We start from the raw sequence: 20,917 nt of genomic DNA on the forward strand, positions 1-20,917 counted from the left end.
GTTTCTAGAAAAGGATTCAGTGTTGAGTGGCACCACTAGGACCCAAGATTTTCTGATCTGTAATCTACTTATAAATGGATAATCTACTGTTATATGTTGTTGTTCACTGGTCACTGTAAGCAGAAAATTGGAGCAGACTCATATGACACAAACTGATCTCTGGAAACACTATAGCAGATGGTGGTAGTAGCTGCATTTGTCAAAGAAGTGAGAAATTCAGGGTCAATTCCCAGAGCCCTCTGATTCCTAGCCAATGAGCCCTCCTCCTCCTCCTCTCTACCTTCACCCCCTCTACAGGGCTGGCATCCACCCCTGGGGAGCAGGCTCTGACATATAGCCCCACAAGGTCACAGGTGTACTGTCAGATACCCTCCTCCAATGGCCAATGTCAGAGGGAAAGACCAGCTAGGTGATACCCCAATCTGTTCAGAGAGCTTCTGTAATGTTGAACTGGGGCCTGGGAAACCAAAAAAGGAACTTTTCCACAGAAAAAGTCAATGATATCCCCAATACAGCCTGGATTAATAGACAGTGTGCAACAAAGAATATAGCAGATTTGCAGGAACTTAATGATTTCAATTTTGTTGGGCTTAAAGAATCTGTGATTTATCTTATGAACAATCTTTTGTACAGTTATGTCCAGGACAAGAATATGTCAGCCAAAAGTCCCATTAGTCTCTTGAGGCCATTGGATATAATGGCATTCAAGGGCTTTTTTTCTCCCAGTTGTCCCCTTCTCAGCTCTCCACCCACTGTCCCTACCTCCCAAGTGCTCCTCAAATCCCTCAGAAATCCTAGGACAACCTGAACTTCCCCTCCCAGGAACAGATCGTTTTGCCCCAAATATCCTAGAAAACTTATTCATGTGCTAAATCTCAGCAGAAATGTTTAACGCAGTGGCTAAGAGCAAGAATGCTAGGGTCAGACCCAGTTGGTATCTAACTGCTATTTACTAACTGTGCGCCCTTGGGTAAGTTACTTATCTTTGTGCCTTAGTTCTTTGTCGGTAAAATGGAGGAATCTTTGTACCCCATTGCAAATACATGTTGTAGGAATAGGACTTAGAGCAGTGCCTGCACATAGGAAACTGCAGTCACTACTATAATTCAGAGAAGAGGGAAAGGCTCCTTTCCCTGTGCTCCCACCATATCTGATACTAACCTCAATGAATGCAATGACTAAAGTAGCCCTCCAACAACAGTTTGCATCACTGAGTCCACTAGACAGTGAGCTCCTTGAGGGCAGCAGTGCCTTGTTATTGCCATTGTATCCTCACCATATGGTACCGGGCCAGGCACAAAACAGATTCAATCAGATCTGCTATAAAGCTGGTTTTGAAGAGCAAATTTGTTCCAACCAATTGCTACATTAGGCAACTGAGTAAGTTGGAACTGAGTGAATTTCATATTTGTTTACTGTATGATTACCTCTGCCAGAAACTAGGTGAATGCACAAAACTGCATTCAAAACTGCTGAACATAGCAGCAAAGGAAAATCCAACATCCACACACCTAAAACACCTATCACCACTCAGGTTATGAACCACACTCATTCACATCTGGTGTTAGAACATTCCACCCAATTTCGGATTCAGTAGTCCCCTGCTATGTGCAGGTTATACGTTCCAACATCCCCAGTGGATGTCTGAAAATATGGATAGTACCAAACTACATACACAGGCATACCTCAGAGATACTGCCGATTTAGTTCCAGACCACCGCAGTTAATGCAAATATAGCAATAGAGTCAAATGAATTTTTGTTTCCCAGTGCATATAAAAGTTATGTTTACACAGTATTGTAGCCTAGTAAGTGTACAATAGCATTAGGTCTAAAAAAAAAAAAATGCAGAGTACGTTAATTTAAAAACTTTATTGCTAAAAAGTGCTAACACTTATCCGAACTTTCATTGAGTTGTAATCACTGACCACAGATCAACATAACAAATATAATAATAATGAAAAGGTTTGCAGGGTGCCCGGGGTGGCTCAGTCAGTTAAGTGTCTGACTTCAGCTCAGGTCATGATCTTGCAGTTCATGGGCTCAAGCCCCACCTTGGGCTCTGTGCTAACAGCGAAGGAGCCTGGAGCCTGCTTTGGATTCTGTCTCTCTCTCTCTCTCTCTCTCTCTCTCTCTCTCTCTGCCCCTCCCCTCCCCCCTTTCAAAAATAAAAAATAAACATTAAAAAAAAAGTTTTTTAAATAATGAAAAAGTTTGAAATGCTGCAAAATTTACCAAAACGTGACAAGGACACAAAGTGAACAAGTGCTGTTGGAAAAATGGCGATAGACTTCCTAGAAGCAGGGTTGCCACAGACCTTCAATTTGTAAAAACCATGCTCTGTGAAGCGCAATCAAGCGGAGCACAATAAAACGAGGTATGCCTTGTACCGTGTTTTCCTATACATGCATTACCTATGCCAAAGTGTAATTTATAAATTAGGCATAGCAAGAGACTAGCCATAATAACTAATAGTTATAACAAAATACTGTAATAAAAGTTATGTGAATGTGGTCTCTCTCAAAATATCTTACTGTGTTGTACTCACCCTTCTTCCTGTGATGATGCGTGAGAGGATAAAATGCGTGAGGACACAAAGTGAGGGGAATGACGCAGCATTGTGACGTGGCGTTAGGTTACAGATGACCTTCTGACGATTCGTCAGAAAGAGAATCATCTGCTTCCAGACCGCAGTTGATGGCAGCGGGCAATCAATTGAAACTGCAGCAGCGAAACCACAGACAAGGGGGACTCCCGTAGTCTCCCCTTCTACCGTTTCTCAGTTATTCACAAGCTGCTTCTAATGTTTCCACAAGGAAAACTCCTTGTCTTTTTCAAGGTAATGTGTCATAGTTACTGGTGTGTTTTTGTGTTTTCTAACCAGGTAACATATGTAGAACAGTGCCACCATTTTGATTAGGGTCCTATCCTTTTTTTAAATGTGTCACTGGTGATGTTTTGGAATGTTGTGCCCTACTGCCACCTTTCCCGCAAGTCCTGTTTTTTCCTGCATTATTTTGTATAACGTGGTGATTTTTAGGCTCTGCCTCGTTAGAGCAGAGTCATACCCAGTGGACTCGGGGTTGATGGTATGTCTTTCTTTCTCATCTCCATAGATACCTAAGGCTCCTGAAACTGTAGGAGCCCATGTTGGTCAGCAAACAAATGCTGTTTGGGCCAGCAGTACTGTCACACAAATAAAAGCAATAAATATATATTCATGGACAACGACATGCCAGGTACTGTGATGAGCAGTGGAGATACTGGCTAATAAGAAGCATTGCCTGTAACTCAGCCTAGTGGGAGAGAGAGAGAAGTAATTACAACAGAGGGGGACGCATGCTATTCAAGAATATAGCAAGGTCTTCTCCCCAGACTTCAGGGAGTCTGTTTCTTTCCTTGCTGCCCCCATCTCTGCCTCCTTGCTCTACTTCCTGAAGTTACCTGTCAGCACAGAGCAAGGAGGCAGCACAGGGAAGAGTTAATGTGGCACAGGTGGGAGGGGTAAGGGCCCTGAGGGAAGCCAGTGGAACATCTTCATAAAGGGCCCCATAGGCACTGGTCAAGGTGAAGAGAAGCTGCCAACACCCAGTGCACAGGTTTTTTCTCCAGTCAAGTCTTCTGCTGGTGTTTTCCTCCTCATTCATTTATCCATTCCATGTTTATTAATCTTCAGTAAGCTAGAGTCTGCGTGGAATCAGTTCTACTCACCCTGCCTCCTCCAACGTCAGAGATGCTTCTTCCACGTATGGCTGCTACTCTGGGTTGAGTGCCATTTCCTCCCCCTCTGTCACCTCCACTCCCTCTGGCACCCCAGAAACAAGACTTTAGCGGGACCCCCTTCTGGATCATGAGGAAGGTAGGGAGTCAGAGAAGTTCCTTTTTCTTTGCTGCCATTTCTCTCTTTCTCTGTTCCTTCCTAGGCCCAACTTCAAACCTCCAGCTGGTGTTCAAGTTTACTACTTAAGTATCAAGTTAAAAATAATGTAAGCACCCCCCAAAACCCACCAGATTTTCTCTGGTCACATCAGGCTTCCATTTCCACTCAGTCCCATCTTCCTCACCCTCCTATTTCTCCTTTTCTCTTTACTTTCTTCTCCAGGGCTGATGCCCAGAATGTTAAAGATGGACAACACTGCAACTACTGTGCCCACCCCCACTGTAGAGCTGAGGAAACTGAGGCCCAGAAACTCTGCCTAAGCGTATACAGTCAAGGACAGTGCAGCCTGGGGCCTGATACCCAACCAGCTCTGGCTTTCTCCCCATCATACAGAGACTGAGATGGACTCTACTTTAGATCCTAAGGAAGAAAATCTTTCAGCCACAGCTCTCAGCTGACCTCCAACTGTACCAGCCACTGCAGCAGTGAGGCCCTCCTTCCTCATGACCAGTGTCTCCCCTGGTCTCCCCCTATGACACTCATGGGCTTTCAGGCACAAAGGATTCTCCCATCCAAGCTAGTGTAGTGACCTTGATTATCTGTCAAAACCCCCAACCAAAGGTATAACCCTGTGGTCCCCCAACCCTGCACTACCCCTACACATACTCCATGGATGGGTCTCTGCCACTGTGATACCCCCCCAAAATCTCTCCCTTTATCCTTCCCCTTTCAGGGGTCATGCCCCCATGAACCCTAAAGCTTTGCCCCCTCCACAGGATGGCAGAAGGTCCACATTCCAACTCCACCTTCCCACGCCCAACCTTCTTCATGCTGACTGGCATTCCAGGGCTAGGGCCTGCCCAGGCTTGGCTGACACTGGTCTTCGGGCCCATGTATCTGTTGGCCCTGCTGGGCAATGGAGCACTGCTGACATTGGTGCAGATAGATTCCACACTGCAGCAGCCCATGTTTCTACTCCTGGCCGCACTGGCAGCCACAGACCTGGGCTTAGCTACATCTATAGCCCCAGGGTTGCTTGCTGTGCTGTGGCTTGGGCCCCGGCCTGTGCCATACAGTGCCTGCCTGGTCCAGATGTTCTTTGTTCATGCACTGACTGCTGTAGAATCTGGTGTACTGCTGGCCATGGCCTGTGATCGTGCCGTGGCAGTAGGGCGTCCACTGCACTATCCTCTCCTAGTCACCAAAGCCCGTGTAGGCTATGTAGTCCTGGCACTGGCACTGAAAGCTGTGGCTATTGTTGTGCCTTTCCCTCTGCTGGTGGCGAAATTTGAGCACTTCCAGGCCAAGACCATAGACCATGCCTACTGTGCACACATGGCGGTGGTAGAACTGGTGGTGGGCAACACACGGGCCAACAATTTGTATGGGCTGGCGCTTTCGCTGGCTGTGTCTGGTATAGATATCCTGGGCATCACTGGCTCTTATGGGCTCATTGCTCATGCTGTGCTGCGGCTGCCTACCCAGGAGGCCCGTGCTAAGGCCTTTGGCACATGTAGTTCCCACATATGTGTCATTCTGGCCTTCTATGTACCTGGTCTCTTCTCCTACCTCACACATCGCTTTGGTCGTCACACTGTCCCAAAGCCCGTACACATCCTTCTCTCTAATATCTATTTGCTGCTGCCACCTGCCCTCAACCCACTCATCTATGGGGTCCGCACCAAGCAAATCAGGGACCGACTCCTAGAAATCTTCACATTCAGAAAAAGCCAGTTCTAATGGGCAAAAAAAAAAAAACAACAAAAAACAATGGAGCCTGGTGATGGAGGTGAAGGAATATTCAGAAGAGTCCAGGGCCTGGAGGTGTGGATTATGTCTTCTTTGTCCCACTGTCTACATATGACTGTGATAATCAATAAATTATTTGCTGTGAAGCCTCTACAACACATATCCCTAGCATCTGCAGACTTTGGTCTATCCACATATCTTGCTTGGGAGGCAGGAGGCAGGGGGCTACATGTTACCATGCAGGAAAATAAAATCAGGAATTACCATGGCTCATAGTACACAAGATTTAACTTAAAGAAAACTTCCTTTCCCACCCCTTCCATTATTTTAACCTAAGTCTGCCCATGTCTCCACACAAAAGCTCCTCTATTGATTCTAGACCTGGGGACCTGGGAAGAGTGAAGCTGCCTCTGGAGGAAAGTGCTTGGGTAGTTTTCTGGGTTCAAAGCCCTCTTCATTCCTGGAACCAGATTCTGTCCTTAGGGAAGAAGTTACAGGCTTATTCCCCACATTCTGAGAATCTGGATAATGTGTCCAGATAGGGGTCCCAAAATTGGCCATTCCTAGTTCAGAGAATCCCCTTGGTCTCATGGGTTAGGGTCTATTTCCCCTACCTCCACTCTCCTGTCAATATCTCAAGAATTAATGGCTAGAACTCTCCCTTAGGAGCCAGAGGTCCAACTTAAAGAAATTTTGAGGGGCACCTGGGTAGCTCAGTTGGTTAAGCATCAGACTTCAGCTCAGGTCTTGATCCCACAGTTCGTGGGTTTGAGGCCCACATCAGGTTCTGTGCCTCCGTCTCTCTCTGTACCCCACCCCCCACTCATGCTCTCTCAAAAATAAACACTTAAAAAAATTTTTTAAAGAAATTCTGATATCCCAGGAAATCATTGTAGCCACTTTACCTGTTTGCCTGAGGTCTAGTCACTGTGGTCTCTTACCAATTTGCTCTTCTCTGCATCCTCAGCCAAGAATGTTGAATTCCCAAATAAAATCTATATCAGCACCCCCATTTGGACTGGCCAACATCACTAGAAGCACAGGATGTTGGTATAGGAATATTTCACACTGCTGTGGCTACCAGAGAATAGAGATATTACACATGGTGTAACAGGGGATTGACCTTCAGCTAAGATTACAATGGAAGGGACATTGTGCAAAAGATCTTTCACACCAGCGTGGAGCCCAGAATGAATATAATCTCAGACAAAAAGCAGGAATTCACTTTTAGAAGGTCATGGAAAGCTGCAGGCTGCACAGGCAGACCCAAGCTCTTTGGGAAAACTATCATAACTGCAGGTATTGGAGTCAGCCATGAGGACCTGAAGCCAAGTGCAATGCTAACCACTCAGCACAAACAGCTGGACCAAGTACCACGGGAAAGCACACAGAACAGGCGGCTGCAAATCTGAAAAGGCAGGTGACATCTTCTCAGGGCCACATGGGGTCTCACCAGGTCCTCACTAACAAGGAGCTAAAGAGAAAGCCCAGAAGCTCTGCGTGATTTTCAGAGGTGTTGTCACATTGAGAAGATCGACAGTTTTCCTTTGTGGCCTCGGTCATTCTCAAGACTAATCTTTTTCATGAAGTTCTGAGTTGAAAAAATTCCTCAGGCAATGATTTTGTGGATAATTATGACAAAATTCTATTCCTGATTGGAACTGAGTCATTAAGATGTCCATATCCTTCTCTTAGGGATTCCTCTTTGATAAATCTATCCTGACAAAATAATTAGAGATGTGAACAAAGATGTATGCAGTAAGATATTTATTACAACATTATTATAAAGAAATGTACGTGTGACAGTCTTGTGTCACACACACACACGCACACATTTTTTGCCTCTCCCCTCTGGTACATGAAAAAGGGAAATCCTATGCAGCCAATGTTCACAAGCAATGAATTCTGTCACCTTCCCACCACAGGAAACCTCTTGTCTAAGGCACCTTCATTCTCTGGTTGTGCACAGCTCCCCAGCACAGCTGAGTCCAAGGTTGTGCATTGTTCATTGCAAGAACTTTCTTCAAGCCAAAAATCCACACCCTTGGACATTAGTATTTTGTCTGGATGGAGAGCACACACATACCTACCATGTGATGTGTTCAGAAGGCTACCGGCAATCCCCTACTCCTCACAAAACCTGAGAGTAATTCTAAGCGCATAATCCCTTATCCACAATTCCAAAATAAAAATCTTTGAAGAAACAATGTTTTTTTCATAACTTTGGCCAAAAACCTGACCTGAAACATCACGATGGTATTTATAGTATTTATGTATTTCACTTGGTGTGAATATTCATACATTTAGCTGCAGAAATATTGATGTGTTTGATTATAGGGCACTGTCCTAAACCTCAGTGGAGTACTCCTTTATATACAATAAAGGCACTATATTCCCTTTCTAAAATCTGAAAAATTCTGAAGTCCAAAACACATCTGTCCCTGGAGGTTTCAAATAAGGGATTTGGGACTTGTACACTTATCCCTATAGCCTGAGAGAAGTTAGGGCTCTTTATCCCTCAGAAGTCTTCGCTATTAACACGATTCTATACTGCCCTGAAGTCTCTTGCAGAGAACCTCATGTTCCCTAAATAACCAGCCCCTCTCTTCGCATGCTGTCCGGTCCAGTCGCCACTCAGATACGTTGCAGATGATCTGTGTCCAGGGAAACCCCCAAATGTGCCACACTGGAGGCAACCCCATGAGCAGGCTATGGCCCGAACAGCCCAGTCCTGAGGCTCATCAACTCCATCCAGCACTCAGTTGTCATCTATTTTCCTTCAGTAACTTTCAGTCTCAGACTCTGAGCCAAAGGGAAATACAGTCTCACTTAATGTCAGGGTAGGAAAGTGTGGAATGCAGGGAGCCTAAAGAATCATGATCATCAGCAAAACAGAAGATATGGGCTTCTGGCTGAGAGTTCATCTGTACCCAATTTTCCCTCTGAGCCCCCCTGATGAGAATCTGAAATTCTTATCACATTTCACCAACAGCCCATCATCCCTATCCCTACCCTCCACCCCCTTCTCATTCTGGAACCCCATCAGGATCTGGATACCCGTGTTTATCAGGAACTCCTGTCTCTGGACCTCTGCATCTCTGCCTCCCTGCACTGTCTGTATTGCCCCACATCTGTGTGCCTTGTCCTAGTGTATGTCTCTCTCCCCACTGCTGTCTACCTCACTCAGGATTCCCTTCTGGAGGGAACAGAGGTGCCAACTATGCTATACCAGATAATCCCTCCTGGTATAGGGCTAAGAGGGCACTAGAGGAAGAGATCTGGTTGTGCTTGTCCTGACAAGGAGCCTGGGGTTTCTGGTTTGGTCTCTGAAGCATTTCTCTCACCTTGCCCACTTCCTTTTCATTACACCACTTTGAACATCCACGGAGCAGGCGCCCTCCCACCACACACTCAAGAGCAGAAGGAACACAGCAGTTTCTCCCTTCACCAAAAAGGGACTACCATTTAAATTTTAACTTAAAAGCTGGAATCAGGCTGACTTAGGCTTGAATCCCAGATCCTCCATTAACTCAGTGTATCCCTTGCACTAATTTACTTAACCTCTCTGAGCCTTTTAATTCACTTGTAAAATGAGGAAATAATAGTACCTACTTCAAGAGGTTACTAAAAGGATTAACCAACATAACAGATTCAGAGTGTTTGGCATAGCTTCTAACATGGGATATTTGATATTAATTCCTCTCCTGGAGCGCAGTCCCATGCCCACAGCCAAACTTTTTTTTAAAGACCGAGCACCCATATATACCCTTAGCTCTAACCTACCCTGAGGCCAGTAACATCATGTAGGACCATGCCCTGTGCCTCATATTCATACCTCAGCCAGCTCAGACGATGACCGACTTTATGGGACAGCTCTACATGCTGGGCCAGCATAGGAAAGGATGCTCCCCAAACAGAAGTGGTCTTCCTAGGCATGCAGGAGACTCTCAAAAGGGACTCAAGAGAAGACTCTTTAGACAGATAAGAGGCAGAGTCAGAGAGTAGCTACTAGAAAGGCTCTCCAGAGTGGTGGTTCTCTGAGGAAAAAACACTCTTCTTCTCCAGCAAACACCAGGTTGAGATCTCTGGACAGAGACACAAGGGGAAATCACACATAGATTAGGGCTGCAGTAGGTAAGTGCCAAACAGACACAGATCTCCCTAGGACATGGAGTGGTGCATGAAGAAAAATTTCCTCAAATTTACCTGGGTAATTCTGGCTTCCTGAAAGTCCTCTCCAGTTACTAAGGCAACGTTGTCCCAATTAGATTCTTATCCTCCACATTGTCACCACTCAGCATGACACCCTCCTACACATACACCTGGTATTCATTGCAATTGTAACCCACTCATTAATAATGGGTTTCAACCTAGGCTGTACATCAGAATTGCCTGAGGAGCTTTTAGAAATCCTGATGCCCAGGCACACTCCAGACCAATTAAATTAGAATCTCAGGGGGTAGGATCCAGGCATCTATAGTTTTTAAAGCTCCTAGGTAATTCCAAAGTATGACCAAGGTTAAGAACTACTGCTTGGTTCTCAGTCTAAGTCCTGATCTATACTTCCAGTGTGTCCTCCAGGACCCCTATCCAACCTCATGAAGAAGTCACCTGCAGCTAATAAGGCAGCACAGCAAATTGATTCAATAAGGCTGCTGAAGGGGGAAGCCTGATTCTGCTTCCTTTAAGAACTCAGACCAAGAACTACATACACACACACACACACACACACACACACACACACACACACACACAAATGCACTCAAGCACCCCTGCATTTTCCTACCCTAAGGAGGAGAATGGATAAGTGACTCAAGGGTATGGACTCATGCTGTGCATATAGTGAGGCTAGGAAAGTGACTGCCCTCCCCTCACCCAAAGCCCCATTATCTAGTAGGACCTCTATGACCTCATGCTATAGTAGGTCAAAGCCTAAGGCCTGGGGCCTCACCTCTCTGGGCAGCTTGGGGTTCCTGCAGCAGCCACTGCCCTGCCTAACCTCTCCCATACCCCACCATGTTGGTTGGTACCCCCCACCTGCTGACACTGGATGAAGCCGATGCCACCTGGACCCTCATCAAGGATAAAGTAAGAGAGCTAAAGAGAAAGGAACAAAGTGTGACCTAGATGGGTCTGAGCAACTTATGCGTAGGAAGTGGTGGGTAGCTTGAAGATAATAATAATATTTACTCAGTGCTTACTTACACACTGGACACTGTACTAAGTGCTTTGTACACACTCCAATTTAATCACAATTGCAAAAAACAGCAAGAAGTTCCTTCAAAGGCAGTAAGAATTTCTGAGAACAGAGACAAGTGCTAAGTCAGGGTAGGACTTATGAGGTCAGGAAGGCTTCCTGGAGAGAGTGACGTTCTAGCTAGGCAAGTCGGAATTATTCTCACATAGAGGAAAGAGGAATGTTTAATAAACACCTAAATGAGTTAGTGAGCAGGTGGGTGGGTGGGTGAGCGAGTGAACAGTGTATAATTAAAAGTACAGCATATGCAAAAGCCAGGAGAGGATTTAAAAAAATTGCATATTTGTGAACTGCAAATAGTCTGTAGAGCAGAGTTCACATGAGTAGTGGTGAAAATGAGGTCAAAGAGGTACAGAGGCTGATCATGAAGGGCCTTGTAAGCTTTCTAAAAAAGCTTGGACTTCTTCACAGATACCCCCTCCACCTTAACATCCACAAAATGGGAAATTTGGGTTTTGAGCCAAATATGGAGATTTTCAGGAGCAGGCAGATGTCAGCTCTGAGTTGCAAGTACCCCTGCCAAATCTAGATGGCCACAATTTCTGAACTTGGAGAATTTAGGGATCAGGTTCTGGTTACATAATCTGAAGGACAGTGAATTTAAAGCACTCATAGAAGGCAGCCCTTCTATCAAGTTTAAAACAACCATCTTAAAGTAGTGCCTACTAGACTCAAACAGCCTTAATAGATATAGCTCCCATTAGAAATGGAGCTCACCACAAAGGTCAGCTTCCCAGGGAAGCAGAAACAGGAGAGCCAAGGCCCTCACAAATATCAGAGTACCTAGCTTCAGCAGGTTGGTCCTGAACAAGATCAAGCATTTCATTACGATGAAAGTAAATGCAGTCATCAACCAGCAGACAGCTACATCTCTGAGCATCAGAAAAATTCCCTATTTAAATGGAAAATTGTCAGGAAAGGCAAAGTAGAGATACACAATAAATCACTGGTGATATGTGGCAAATTCAAGGAGCAGGACACCTCTGAGTAACCTGGTTTCCTCTCTCCAGAACTGATAGTTTATAGCGCACTTTGTAGAACATACAGCTAACCAAAATATGGCTTGAAGTCTCCTCATTCAGAATTCATACCAGCCGAGGTATACCCAGGAAGAAAGTTTTCCAACCTCACTTTCCCAGGCTGCCCCTGGGAGATCTAAATTTGCAGGCTTCTATGTTCCACAGAACTTTTACCCAGAAGTAAAGGTGCAGTGGGAACAGGTAGTGGTCTCACATGGTGACTCTACAAAGAACAGTCCCCCTAGCATAGAACTGAGTGCCCTATTTTCCCTATTTTAGGATAACCACTGGGGGCCTCAAGGGTAAGAAAAAGAGCCTATAAACCTCCCCACCATGGCAAATTCATGTCTATTCTGGGAAAAACCCTCCAGCTAAATCAGGGATTCACCTGATCAGAAACTTGGACCATAAGAATAGGTATTTTAAATGTCAAAATCCCACTAAAGAGGTACCTCCTGGAGACACTCCTATTTGCCTTATTTGTATAGGATCCTAGGGACCAAAGGAGCAGCTAGGGTAGGATTCTGAAGTTATATTTGGTCACTATGCTTTCTTTGTCATGGGGCAGAACATTCTAAACAAAAATGCCAACCCACCAATGCTCTGCTCTCACCCCTGGTAACCCAACTGGCCCTTCTCAGAGCTTCTCAGAGAACTGTTCTCCAGCCTGATGCCCCCACCAAAAATAAAGTATTTCAGTCCCAATGAAGCAAAGAAGAGGAATTATGGGAAATTCTTCCATGCAGATTAAGAAAAAGCACCATGATAAACACTAGTATTTCAAATGGAAAAAAAAGAAAAAGCACCATGTATTTCCCTGGCCAGGTGACAAAGGACAGTACTTTTCAAGCTACTTCAGCCTGTCCATAGTGCAGACACAACTAGATCAGTTAGCGACCCTCCCTCCTCTTATGCTATGGGGCAGCACTTCCAAAAACAGTTCTATGTAGCAAAAAACAGATTGACCATAAGGGATCATTGATGAACTCTACCAGAAGGCTGGCAAACTGGGCAAGGCCAGGGGACAGGCATGTGAGAATTGGGAGCTGAGGAAGGGCAGTAGAACATAGTAAAAATGCTATTCTGAAAACAGAACAGGTCTCAAACAGGAAAGGGATCCAAACAAGGAATTTTATGTACTGGCTAGCAGACCACAGAGCCAGAAGTCTGAGCTAGCAGTATCTTTGATGAGTTGAGATCACATCTAAGTACAAATACTAGAAAGGATCGTACAAGATTTTCCAGTCGGTCATGAAGTTAAACTTTCCAGAACTGGGTTAACCAAACCAAAAAAGGCCAAGACAAGAAGGACAAAACCTAGAGGAACTAGAATCCCTGAAAGCGTACTAGAAGAACCAGCATTTCAAAGATGAGGCCTCAAATCCCTAAAGGAACTCTCTCCTGCAGTTAGGACAGAAAATGTTTAAGAACGGTCATTCCAACCTATTTCTGTGTACCCATTTGTGGTGAATGACATCACCCACCCAATCAATCATCTAATAACTAATCCTTCAGGATTCCTTTTCTCACATTCCTTAAAGTGATCAAGTTCTATTAATTCCATAACCTAAATATCTTCCCCCATTATTTTAGTTGAAGGCCTCACCATGTTTTGCTTGCAGTATTACAATACTCTTAACTGATCTTTCTCTCCCCTTATTTTGTCTTCCTGCTCAAAATTAACTTTCTAAAGCGCCTTTCTGATCTTTCCCCTCTTGCCCAGAGCCCTTCAAGTGGTTTTCCATTGCCCTCAGGACCAAATTCCTGTCACATTGCATACAAACAAGATCTTTCAGTCTAGTTGCTGTGTGCTTGTCCCTCTTCATACCCTATGTTTAAGTGCAATGAAATTACGTGTTCCTGAATGTGCCCCACCTAGTTGATAAATTCTGGTTTTTAAACTGGTTGTATCCTCTCCCTGGATTGACCATCCTCCTACCTAGCTGATTCCTTCAAAGCTCATGTATTACCACCTAGAAACCTTCTCTGATCCTCTTCTATCAAAGAAAAAAGCTGTTAAATCACTACCCATCTCCTCCACACCCGTGTTCTCTATTATCTTACTTAGCTGACTACTGTGTACATATTTGTCTCCTCCATCAGACCGGGCTATAATAGGATAAAGTCAAAATTTCATGCTTTTATGTATTCCCAATATCCAGCAGGGTCTGGCACATAGTATATTCAAGGTTTTGCTACAGGAGAGAACTAGGAAATAAGTAGGAACCCGTCCGAGCACATTGTAGAGATATAATTGCACAGGGAACAGCAGGAGGGTCAATCTAGAGTAGGCTACCAGGTAACTCCTGACCCTAACTCAGTCCCTGACCTATAAACTGGCCATCTGCAGGTTATCGAGGAGCGCTTTGGGCCCAACGTAGTGGCAGTACCTTTCCTGTCGGATGCAGCCTGCTATGACCTACTGGGTGTGCTAGTGAAGCAGTCCCGACCAGCCCACACTCGCCTGGCTTTACCAAGTCGGCAGGGTCGGCGGGCACTACAACCAGTAGGGCCACTACCAAACCTCCTGGAGCAGGTAGGATCTGAGGGTGCCTTTGCCCACTGCACTCGGGAATACTCACCAAACGGCCGGGAAGAGATAGCCTATGAAGAAATGCGAATATTGGATGGGCAGCCCTGCAGGATCCGCCTGCACATGGGTGGTCTGCGCAAGAAGGTGGCCTTCCTGCTGCTGCCACCAGCTCAGGTGAGCCTACAGCAAAATCTTCCCTGGCTCCGAAGCACCCACAGCATCTATGTCATCTACCAGGTCTTCTCCTGTTCCTGGCTGCAGCTGGGGCTGTTGCCTACAGCCCAAGAGCCCCAGCTGCTCCGGTTACAACGGTCCCTGCCTGTTGCCTTCTCCTGCCTCAAGTTTTCACTGCAGCCCAAAGGAGTGCTGGGACCACAGAAGCCTCTGACCAAAGATACACTGCCCCATGGAGCCAACTGGGTCAGACCCAACCTTGGGATCATGCCACCTCTGGCCCCCATGTCAACCCCTACCGATACCGCTGAAGCTACTGATGTGCCCCCACCTGCCCCAGCCCCACCTACACCACCTCCTCAGGAAAGGCCAGAGGGCAGACCCACCAGATTCTCCTACAAGGGCAGAAACCCCTTCCGCAGGGGGCCCCAGATGCTGTCAGGTACTGCTAGGGGATATGAAGCTGAGACAGATGGGATCTGGTGGAGGGAGAGGGCATAGGGAATATAGGAATGTGTGCCCCAGGAATGTGTGGAGCACCCCTAATACCACACCAGATCCTGGTGAAGGGGATGGAGGGAGCCAGGGGTGGTGAGATGGAAGCATGGTCCTGGTGAGGGGGTGGGCACAGCAGAGGGCCAGAGGGAGGGACCAGGAAGGCAGAAAGACCAGGGCATGAGTCAAGCTGTGACTATCCCCAACCCTGGCAGAGAACTGGCTCTTCAGCCCCCGCAGCCCCGCACCAGGAGTCCAGGGTGGGGGCCCCGGGGACCCCGACCGGCACTCCATGTCCCTGCCCCTGCTGCAGGGTCTGTCCTCAGAATTCGACAGCGACGAATGAAGCTGAGGCGAGAGATTCAGGGGGCAAGGCCCCCAAGATCCGGCATAGGGATACTGGTCCCCAATAAACATCAGCTGCTGCTCCCCCAAACCATCCTGGGCCCATGCTGCTTCTTCTGTCTTGGGGCTGGAGAAGAGTCCCTACTTTTTTCCCCTAGGCTCCATGACCCCCTCACCCTTTAACGGTGTAAGAAGCACCTTAAAACCTTAAAACCAATGTCCTCACAAGAGAGAAAATACCCCTGACCTCCTATTTATGTACAACCTTCCTGGGGCCCCAGCCCCAGAGAAAAAGGGTGGGAAAGAAGAATGAGCAGAGAATAGAGATTTCCCTTTTATACATATTGCAACAAGTTCTCCATAAAACATTCATCAGAAATAAATTAAAAAGTCCTCTTACCACTGCCTCCAAACATAAAAAGGAGCCTATACCCCGGCCCCAGCCCAGGCCACTGGAGGCCCTGATTGTCCATGGAAGAAAGTTAAGGATTGAGGGGCCCAAAGCCTGAGACAGGAGGACCAGATCCCTCCTCTGAAGTATCCAACAAGAAAGGCGAGGTGACAGCATGGGCCTGGGAAATGGCAGCCAACTCCTTGAGAAATTCAGGGAAAATGACTGCACAGTAGACAGCATTCTTGACTCGCAGAGCCTCACCTTGGCGCTCAGGGGCCCCACCCCGAGGGGGTAGAACCGGAGTTGAAGCCCCAGGGGAGCCCCCACCTAGGCCAAGTCCTGCGCCGTCTCTCCCAGGCTGAAGAACCAACTGTGCCGCCTGCCGGGCCCTGGTTGGACTGTGTGCATGCCGCAGGAGCAACTCCCCCAAGGATGGCCTCCGGCTCTTCACTGGGAATAAATGGGTATCAGGGATCGTGAAGGTGCTGGGGTAAGGCATGCTCTCTCGGTCTGAGAGATGCCCCCCTCCCTGGGTTCACAGTAATCTGGACTAGGACTCTAAAACCAAAATGCTGCCTGCCCAGCATTTTTCCCTCCATCCAGCCTCCCCACCAAGCCAACCATCACCCTTAGTCTTCTCGGTCAGTCAACACAACTGCTTCATTCCCAGCCAAGACCCCTTCTCCATGCCCTCTCACCCTGAGGGACTCTCTAACTGCTCCTCCCTTTCCAATTGCTATTCTACCATCACTAAGCTATATCTCCTCAGTCCATAACACAGGCTTACCTTATGCTCCTGAACTATCTATAACACAGGACCCACAGCCTCTACTCCTTCAACACCTACAGGGTGTATATCCAATCACAGTCCAGGGGCTTTACCACTTCCATCATACTCCACTATCCCTCCAGAATCTGATCTCCTGTGCCATCACTTCGCCAACCACCAGTCTCTCTCCTAGATCCACCAAAGCCTACTCCCACCTCATGTCAATTTAGGCAACTTCACATGGCCAGACAAACTTCACCTCACTTTAGACTCAAAGGAACCATTTAAAACATTGCTGTCTCTCCTAATTTTCTTCCTAGATTCCTGTCTCTGGATCTTTGTCCCATCTCTAGGGCCTAGACTCTAGGGATCTAGTCTCTAGATCATGTTACAGTTTCCACTCTCTATCTCTAATACTGGCTACAGAGGTACGCTGTACAGGCCAACTAAATACGGCATTCAGAACCCTTCACAACTAGGCTCACATGCTCCCTCCAACCCCTTCTCCAAACTCTTTACACCCACTCCTGCTTTTGTGCCCACACAGATCTGCTCTTCCTGGAACCCTCCAGGCTTCTTTCATGCTTTTGTAGCCTTCTAGGCCTTAATTTTGCTCTCCCCTGTTTTCATCGTCCTTGGCCTAATCTTATTATCCCCACCCCTCTGAAAAACCTCTGATTTGCCCTCCACTGACTTCCCATTTCACTGCCTTTATCATACTGTACTGTAATAACTTGTTTCTAGTTTATATATAGGTCTTCTATCTCATACAGTAATCTGTGAGCTCAAGGGCTTAGACTCTTATTTATTCTACAGTGAACACAATACTAGCACTATGGAAATAAGACATATTCACATGAAGAAATCATGCTAAGGAACTTCAGCTGGGTCCTCACAGCTGAATAATAACCGTTCTGGTACTGTCTTCCCAACCCACATCTCTCATACCTCCATCTCACCCCTGCTCTCTTGCTCTTAGCATATTATTTTGCTTCCTACTTTGATTAGCAAATAAAAGACTTCAATTTCCTGACTTTTCCCTCCACACCTCACAACTCCATGGGTACATATCACTTCCTCCTTTGATCTATCCTCATTTGCCTCAAAAGGAGGAAAAAAAATCTTTTCCTGCCCAAAGTTATTCCTTTCCTGGTGCAACGGATCCCACTATTCCACCACCTTTGGGACCTTGCTTCCCCAGTTATGACATTTCTCTAGTCACTCTCCAGACTGACTGTCAGCTCTTTAAAAGCAGAGGTCTCATCTTATACCTCCCTGAGTAGCCTGTACCAAAGACAATGGCTAGTACATACAGCAAATGCTCAGACACTTGCGGATGGAAGATCTAGATTTAAAACTGCATGGTCACATTTAACTCTTCCTTCCTCCTTGTGCCTCACAACCATTCACCAAATTCTGCCAAGACTTCCTTTTCATTTCCACGTTATCAAATTCTTCCTTCCTGTTCCCACTATTCTAATTCAAGCCTTGCAGGTCACAGATGCATTTCAGCAGAAGCCTCCTGACTCTATTTTCTCCTGGCTCCAATTCACTTAGCACATGAACTAATATGCTTATCTCTCCACTCTCATATCTAAGAACCTCCAGTGGGTTCTCACTGCCCAAAAGATCACAACTTCTACCCAGTCCAACTCCTAATCTGAGAACCTAATCTGAACTCTGGCCATATCTTTCCAGCCTTATTGCCAACTGTTTCACCACCTTCCAAATCCCCTGTTCCAACAAAATAGTTCGTGTTGTTGCCTGGACAAAAGAAAAAAGCCATCCCACTCCTTTGGCTACCCAAGTCCTGTCTATCTCTCAAGAACCATGTCAAATGCCATTCCTGTTCCCAAGCTGTAACAATACCTCAACCTAGAGACTACTCTGTCCCCTTGCCTGTCTTACTACTTCAGCAATTTTTGCTAGTGCTGCTGATTTGGCTCTTAGAGGACACAACTGTATTTTATCCTGTAACCAGAAGCCACAGGACAAACATCAAGACTCAGTTTTCTACAACTCCTCAGTTCATGGCACAAGGTTTCACCCTTAATAAGAGTTCAATTAACCTGGGCTAATTAGCTATCTAGGGAAGGTAGGAAGAGGATTGGAGTGGTGGGGTAGGCCTCACCTAGGGGATCGGAGCGGCGGGGGGTAGGTCCTGCTGCAGGGCCCTCGGCCCAGTCCAACTTGCCACGGGCAATGAGGTACTTCTTGGCTTTGGATAGCAGTGCTGGGAAGTCCTCCTGGGAGGCCGCAAAGCTCTCAATTTTATTCTTCACAGAACCCAGCACCTATGAAGCACAACTTCATGACATTTCTGTGTGGCTCTACACTGACGGTCCTTTCTAATCCCACTGGGCCTGTTCCCAGCCCCCCCAGGGTCACTCCAGCTGCGGGCCTGGCCCACCATGGAGCCTGGACGCACCCATGCATGCATGCATCGCACACCTGCAGCAGGGACTTGACACTGGGCTGGAAGACCATGTTGGTGTTGAGCAGGAAAGAGCGGAGCAGGGGCTGGGGGTGACAGGCCAGCTGGGCCACCAGCCCCGTCAGCAGGAAGTTGACATAGACGGAGTTCTGCAGCATGTTCTCGAGTTTGGCAAAGAGCACAGCCATGAAGGGGCCTGGGGAGGTTGGGCACAAGGATACAAGGCCTGAACACAATGCACATCACACGCATTCCTCCCAAAACCGAGAGACCCCCCGCCACTAGATGAAAATCATTTGTATGTCAGTGTCTGGGTTATATTTAAGTATCCTGTGATCACCTATCTGGAAGAGATGAAATGGTAGATACCATGTGGACCCAAAAGTCCACATGCCAGCTTTACACTCAGGATGAAGAGCCAGATCATAGGCTCTGGAGTCAGACAGACCTGGTTTCAAATTCCTGCTTTATCCTTTACTAGTTAAGCTGCTGGATGAATCAAAATTCTCTAAGCATAGTGTCCTACTTAACAAAATAAAGTATACCCACCTCACAGGGTTATTAAAAGGATCAAAGAAATATTCCTATAAAGCAGTTAGCCCAAGATGTAGCAAATTATAAGTTTTCAGTAATAACTATACACTACATAATGTCTCTCAGTATTTTAAAAAGTTTCACCCAAGAGACATAACAGAAGAAAGAACAAGCAAGAAAGTGATTAGAACCAAAAGAAGAATCAGGTTACACACAAGACAGAGGATAACACTACACCTGGATCAGAAAGAAAGCAAGAATGAACTGTAACAAAGACAAAGGTAACTACGAAGGCCAACTTAAAAGACAGGGGAGAAATCTCTGGGAACCCCAAAGAAGAAATCAGCTCTGTTCAGGAACTGGGAACCAAGAAGGTAGAAGAGAATTTGTAGAAAAAAGTTTAGTTCAGAGCCAGAGAAAACTGACTCAGAACAGACTCTTTGCTGGGTGAGAGGATAACAGAAGGGATTAGAATGATCTACTGGGAAAACTGGCCTCAACTGAGCCAGATCACCAGCAGGAGGACTCTAGAGCCATCAGTCTGTCTGACCAGTGATCTGTAAGGGAAAGGGATTAAACCTAAGAACTGCACCATGAACTGAGACAGGAGAGCAACGAAGGGAAAGAGGCAATGAATTCCAAAAAAGATCCTAGAACATTCTCCACTCCAAATGCACGTGACTGGCCTTAGCTCCATACAACTCTAGCTTAACAGGGTCCTAAGACACCCCATAACTCTGTCCTTCTGTTTCTCTCATTTCCTGGGACTTTCTTACATGAGAAAATTCAAAAAGCTCAGAAGAGTTTACAAAGAAGAAAAGGGACACAGCTTCAATTAATGTTTCAAGAATGTGGTAAAACCTGCATACCACCTTCTAATGGTACTGAGCAGGAAGAAGCAAAGCTTAAATAAATGGAAACACATTTTCTGTAGTCCGCAAGACGGAGCTGTCGTGACTCTAGAGCAGAAGCCTTGATGCTATGTAAGCAGGATGGCAGCATATCCCAGGCCCAGTTAGGACATGTACTGCTCAAGGCACAATAACTTGACTACAAACAACCAGAAGATGGGGGTATACCTTGGTCAACTTATATCTGCCTTGCAGCCAAAAGATGACAATCCTTGTAAAAAGCTACCACGTGCTGAGTTCTCCCAAGGTACCAGCATCACAGTAAGTGGTTTACACGCGTCAATGATATGAAGGGACACTAACTCAAGGTGTGTCTAGACACTGCTTCTCAGAGGTGCTGTATTTTGTTTGTTTGTTTTCCCCCTAGAGTGAGGTGGGGAGTAAGGATAAGAACCAGATAAGAGCTGGGATGGTAAAGCTGGAT

At 46.3% G+C, this 20,917-nt stretch overlaps 3 protein-coding genes across 10 annotated transcripts in view; 2 read left to right on the forward strand and 1 right to left on the reverse strand.

Moving 5' to 3' along the window:
• The first annotated feature begins 2,583 nt into the window (after positions 1–2,583).
• LOC131487382 (olfactory receptor 52W1) lies at positions 2,584–5,788 on the forward strand. Of its 3 annotated transcripts, XM_058688037.1 has the most exons (4): positions 2,584–2,838; positions 3,116–3,238; positions 3,923–3,985; positions 4,102–5,788. In XM_058688037.1, the coding sequence occupies exon 4, from the start codon at positions 4,657–4,659 to the stop codon at positions 5,617–5,619; it is 963 nt and encodes a 320-aa protein (XP_058544020.1). In that variant the 5' UTR covers positions 2,584–2,838; positions 3,116–3,238; positions 3,923–3,985; positions 4,102–4,656; the 3' UTR covers positions 5,620–5,788. The 3 variants fall into 3 exon arrangements, with proteins under 3 accessions (XP_058544020.1, XP_058544019.1, XP_058544021.1); XM_058688036.1 differs by lacking the exon at positions 3,116–3,238; XM_058688038.1 differs by lacking the exons at positions 3,116–3,238; positions 3,923–3,985.
• A 1,592-nt stretch (positions 5,789–7,380) lies between these two features.
• Positions 7,381–20,917, reverse strand: part of FHIP1B (FHF complex subunit HOOK interacting protein 1B) — a 32,421-nt gene continuing 18,884 nt past the window's right edge. For 3 of the 5 annotated variants that reach the window (XM_058688030.1, XM_058688033.1, XM_058688029.1), the window contains exons 10-12: positions 19,066–19,244; positions 18,746–18,908; positions 15,773–16,295 (exon numbers count right to left, since the gene is read on the reverse strand). In XM_058688030.1, coding sequence (XP_058544013.1) covers positions 15,934–16,295; positions 18,746–18,908; positions 19,066–19,244 — 704 coding nt within the window. In that variant the 3' untranslated portion in view covers positions 15,773–15,933. Of the gene's footprint in view, positions 9,714–15,772; positions 16,296–18,745; positions 18,909–19,042; positions 19,245–20,917 lie in introns of those variants that run through there. The other 2 variants (XM_058688031.1, XM_058688032.1) reach the window with 2 other exon arrangements.
• Positions 10,480–15,645, forward strand: C10H11orf42 (chromosome 10 C11orf42 homolog). Of its 2 annotated transcripts, none has more exons than XM_058688035.1 (3): positions 10,480–10,716; positions 14,255–15,053; positions 15,322–15,545. In XM_058688035.1, exons 1-3 carry the CDS (start codon positions 10,645–10,647, stop codon positions 15,450–15,452), a joined length of 1,002 nt encoding a protein of 333 aa, XP_058544018.1. In that variant the 5' UTR covers positions 10,480–10,644; the 3' UTR covers positions 15,453–15,545. The 2 variants fall into 2 exon arrangements, with proteins under 2 accessions (XP_058544018.1, XP_058544017.1); XM_058688034.1 differs by having other exon boundaries at positions 10,558–10,716; positions 15,420–15,645.

The sequence above is a fragment of the Neofelis nebulosa genome, chromosome 10 (assembly GCF_028018385.1).
Source record: "Neofelis nebulosa isolate mNeoNeb1 chromosome 10, mNeoNeb1.pri, whole genome shotgun sequence".
NCBI classification, from domain to species: Eukaryota; Metazoa; Chordata; class Mammalia; order Carnivora; family Felidae; genus Neofelis; species Neofelis nebulosa.

Excerpts from the sequence above, each read along its gene's own strand:
- LOC131487382 (XM_058688037.1), top strand. The coding sequence starts at position 4,657 with ATGGCAGAAGGTCCACATTCCAACTCCACCTTCCCACGCCCAACCTTC.
- C10H11orf42 (XM_058688034.1), top strand. The coding sequence starts at position 10,645 with ATGTTGGTTGGTACCCCCCACCTGCTGACACTGGATGAAGCCGATGCC. Across the intron at positions 10,717-14,254 it reads GGACCCTCATCAAGGATAAA|GTTATCGAGGAGCGCTTTGG; the intron begins GTAAGAGAGCTA and ends GGCCATCTGCAG. Across the intron at positions 15,054-15,419 it reads GGGGCCCCAGATGCTGTCAG|GGTCTGTCCTCAGAATTCGA; the intron begins GTACTGCTAGGG and ends CCCCTGCTGCAG.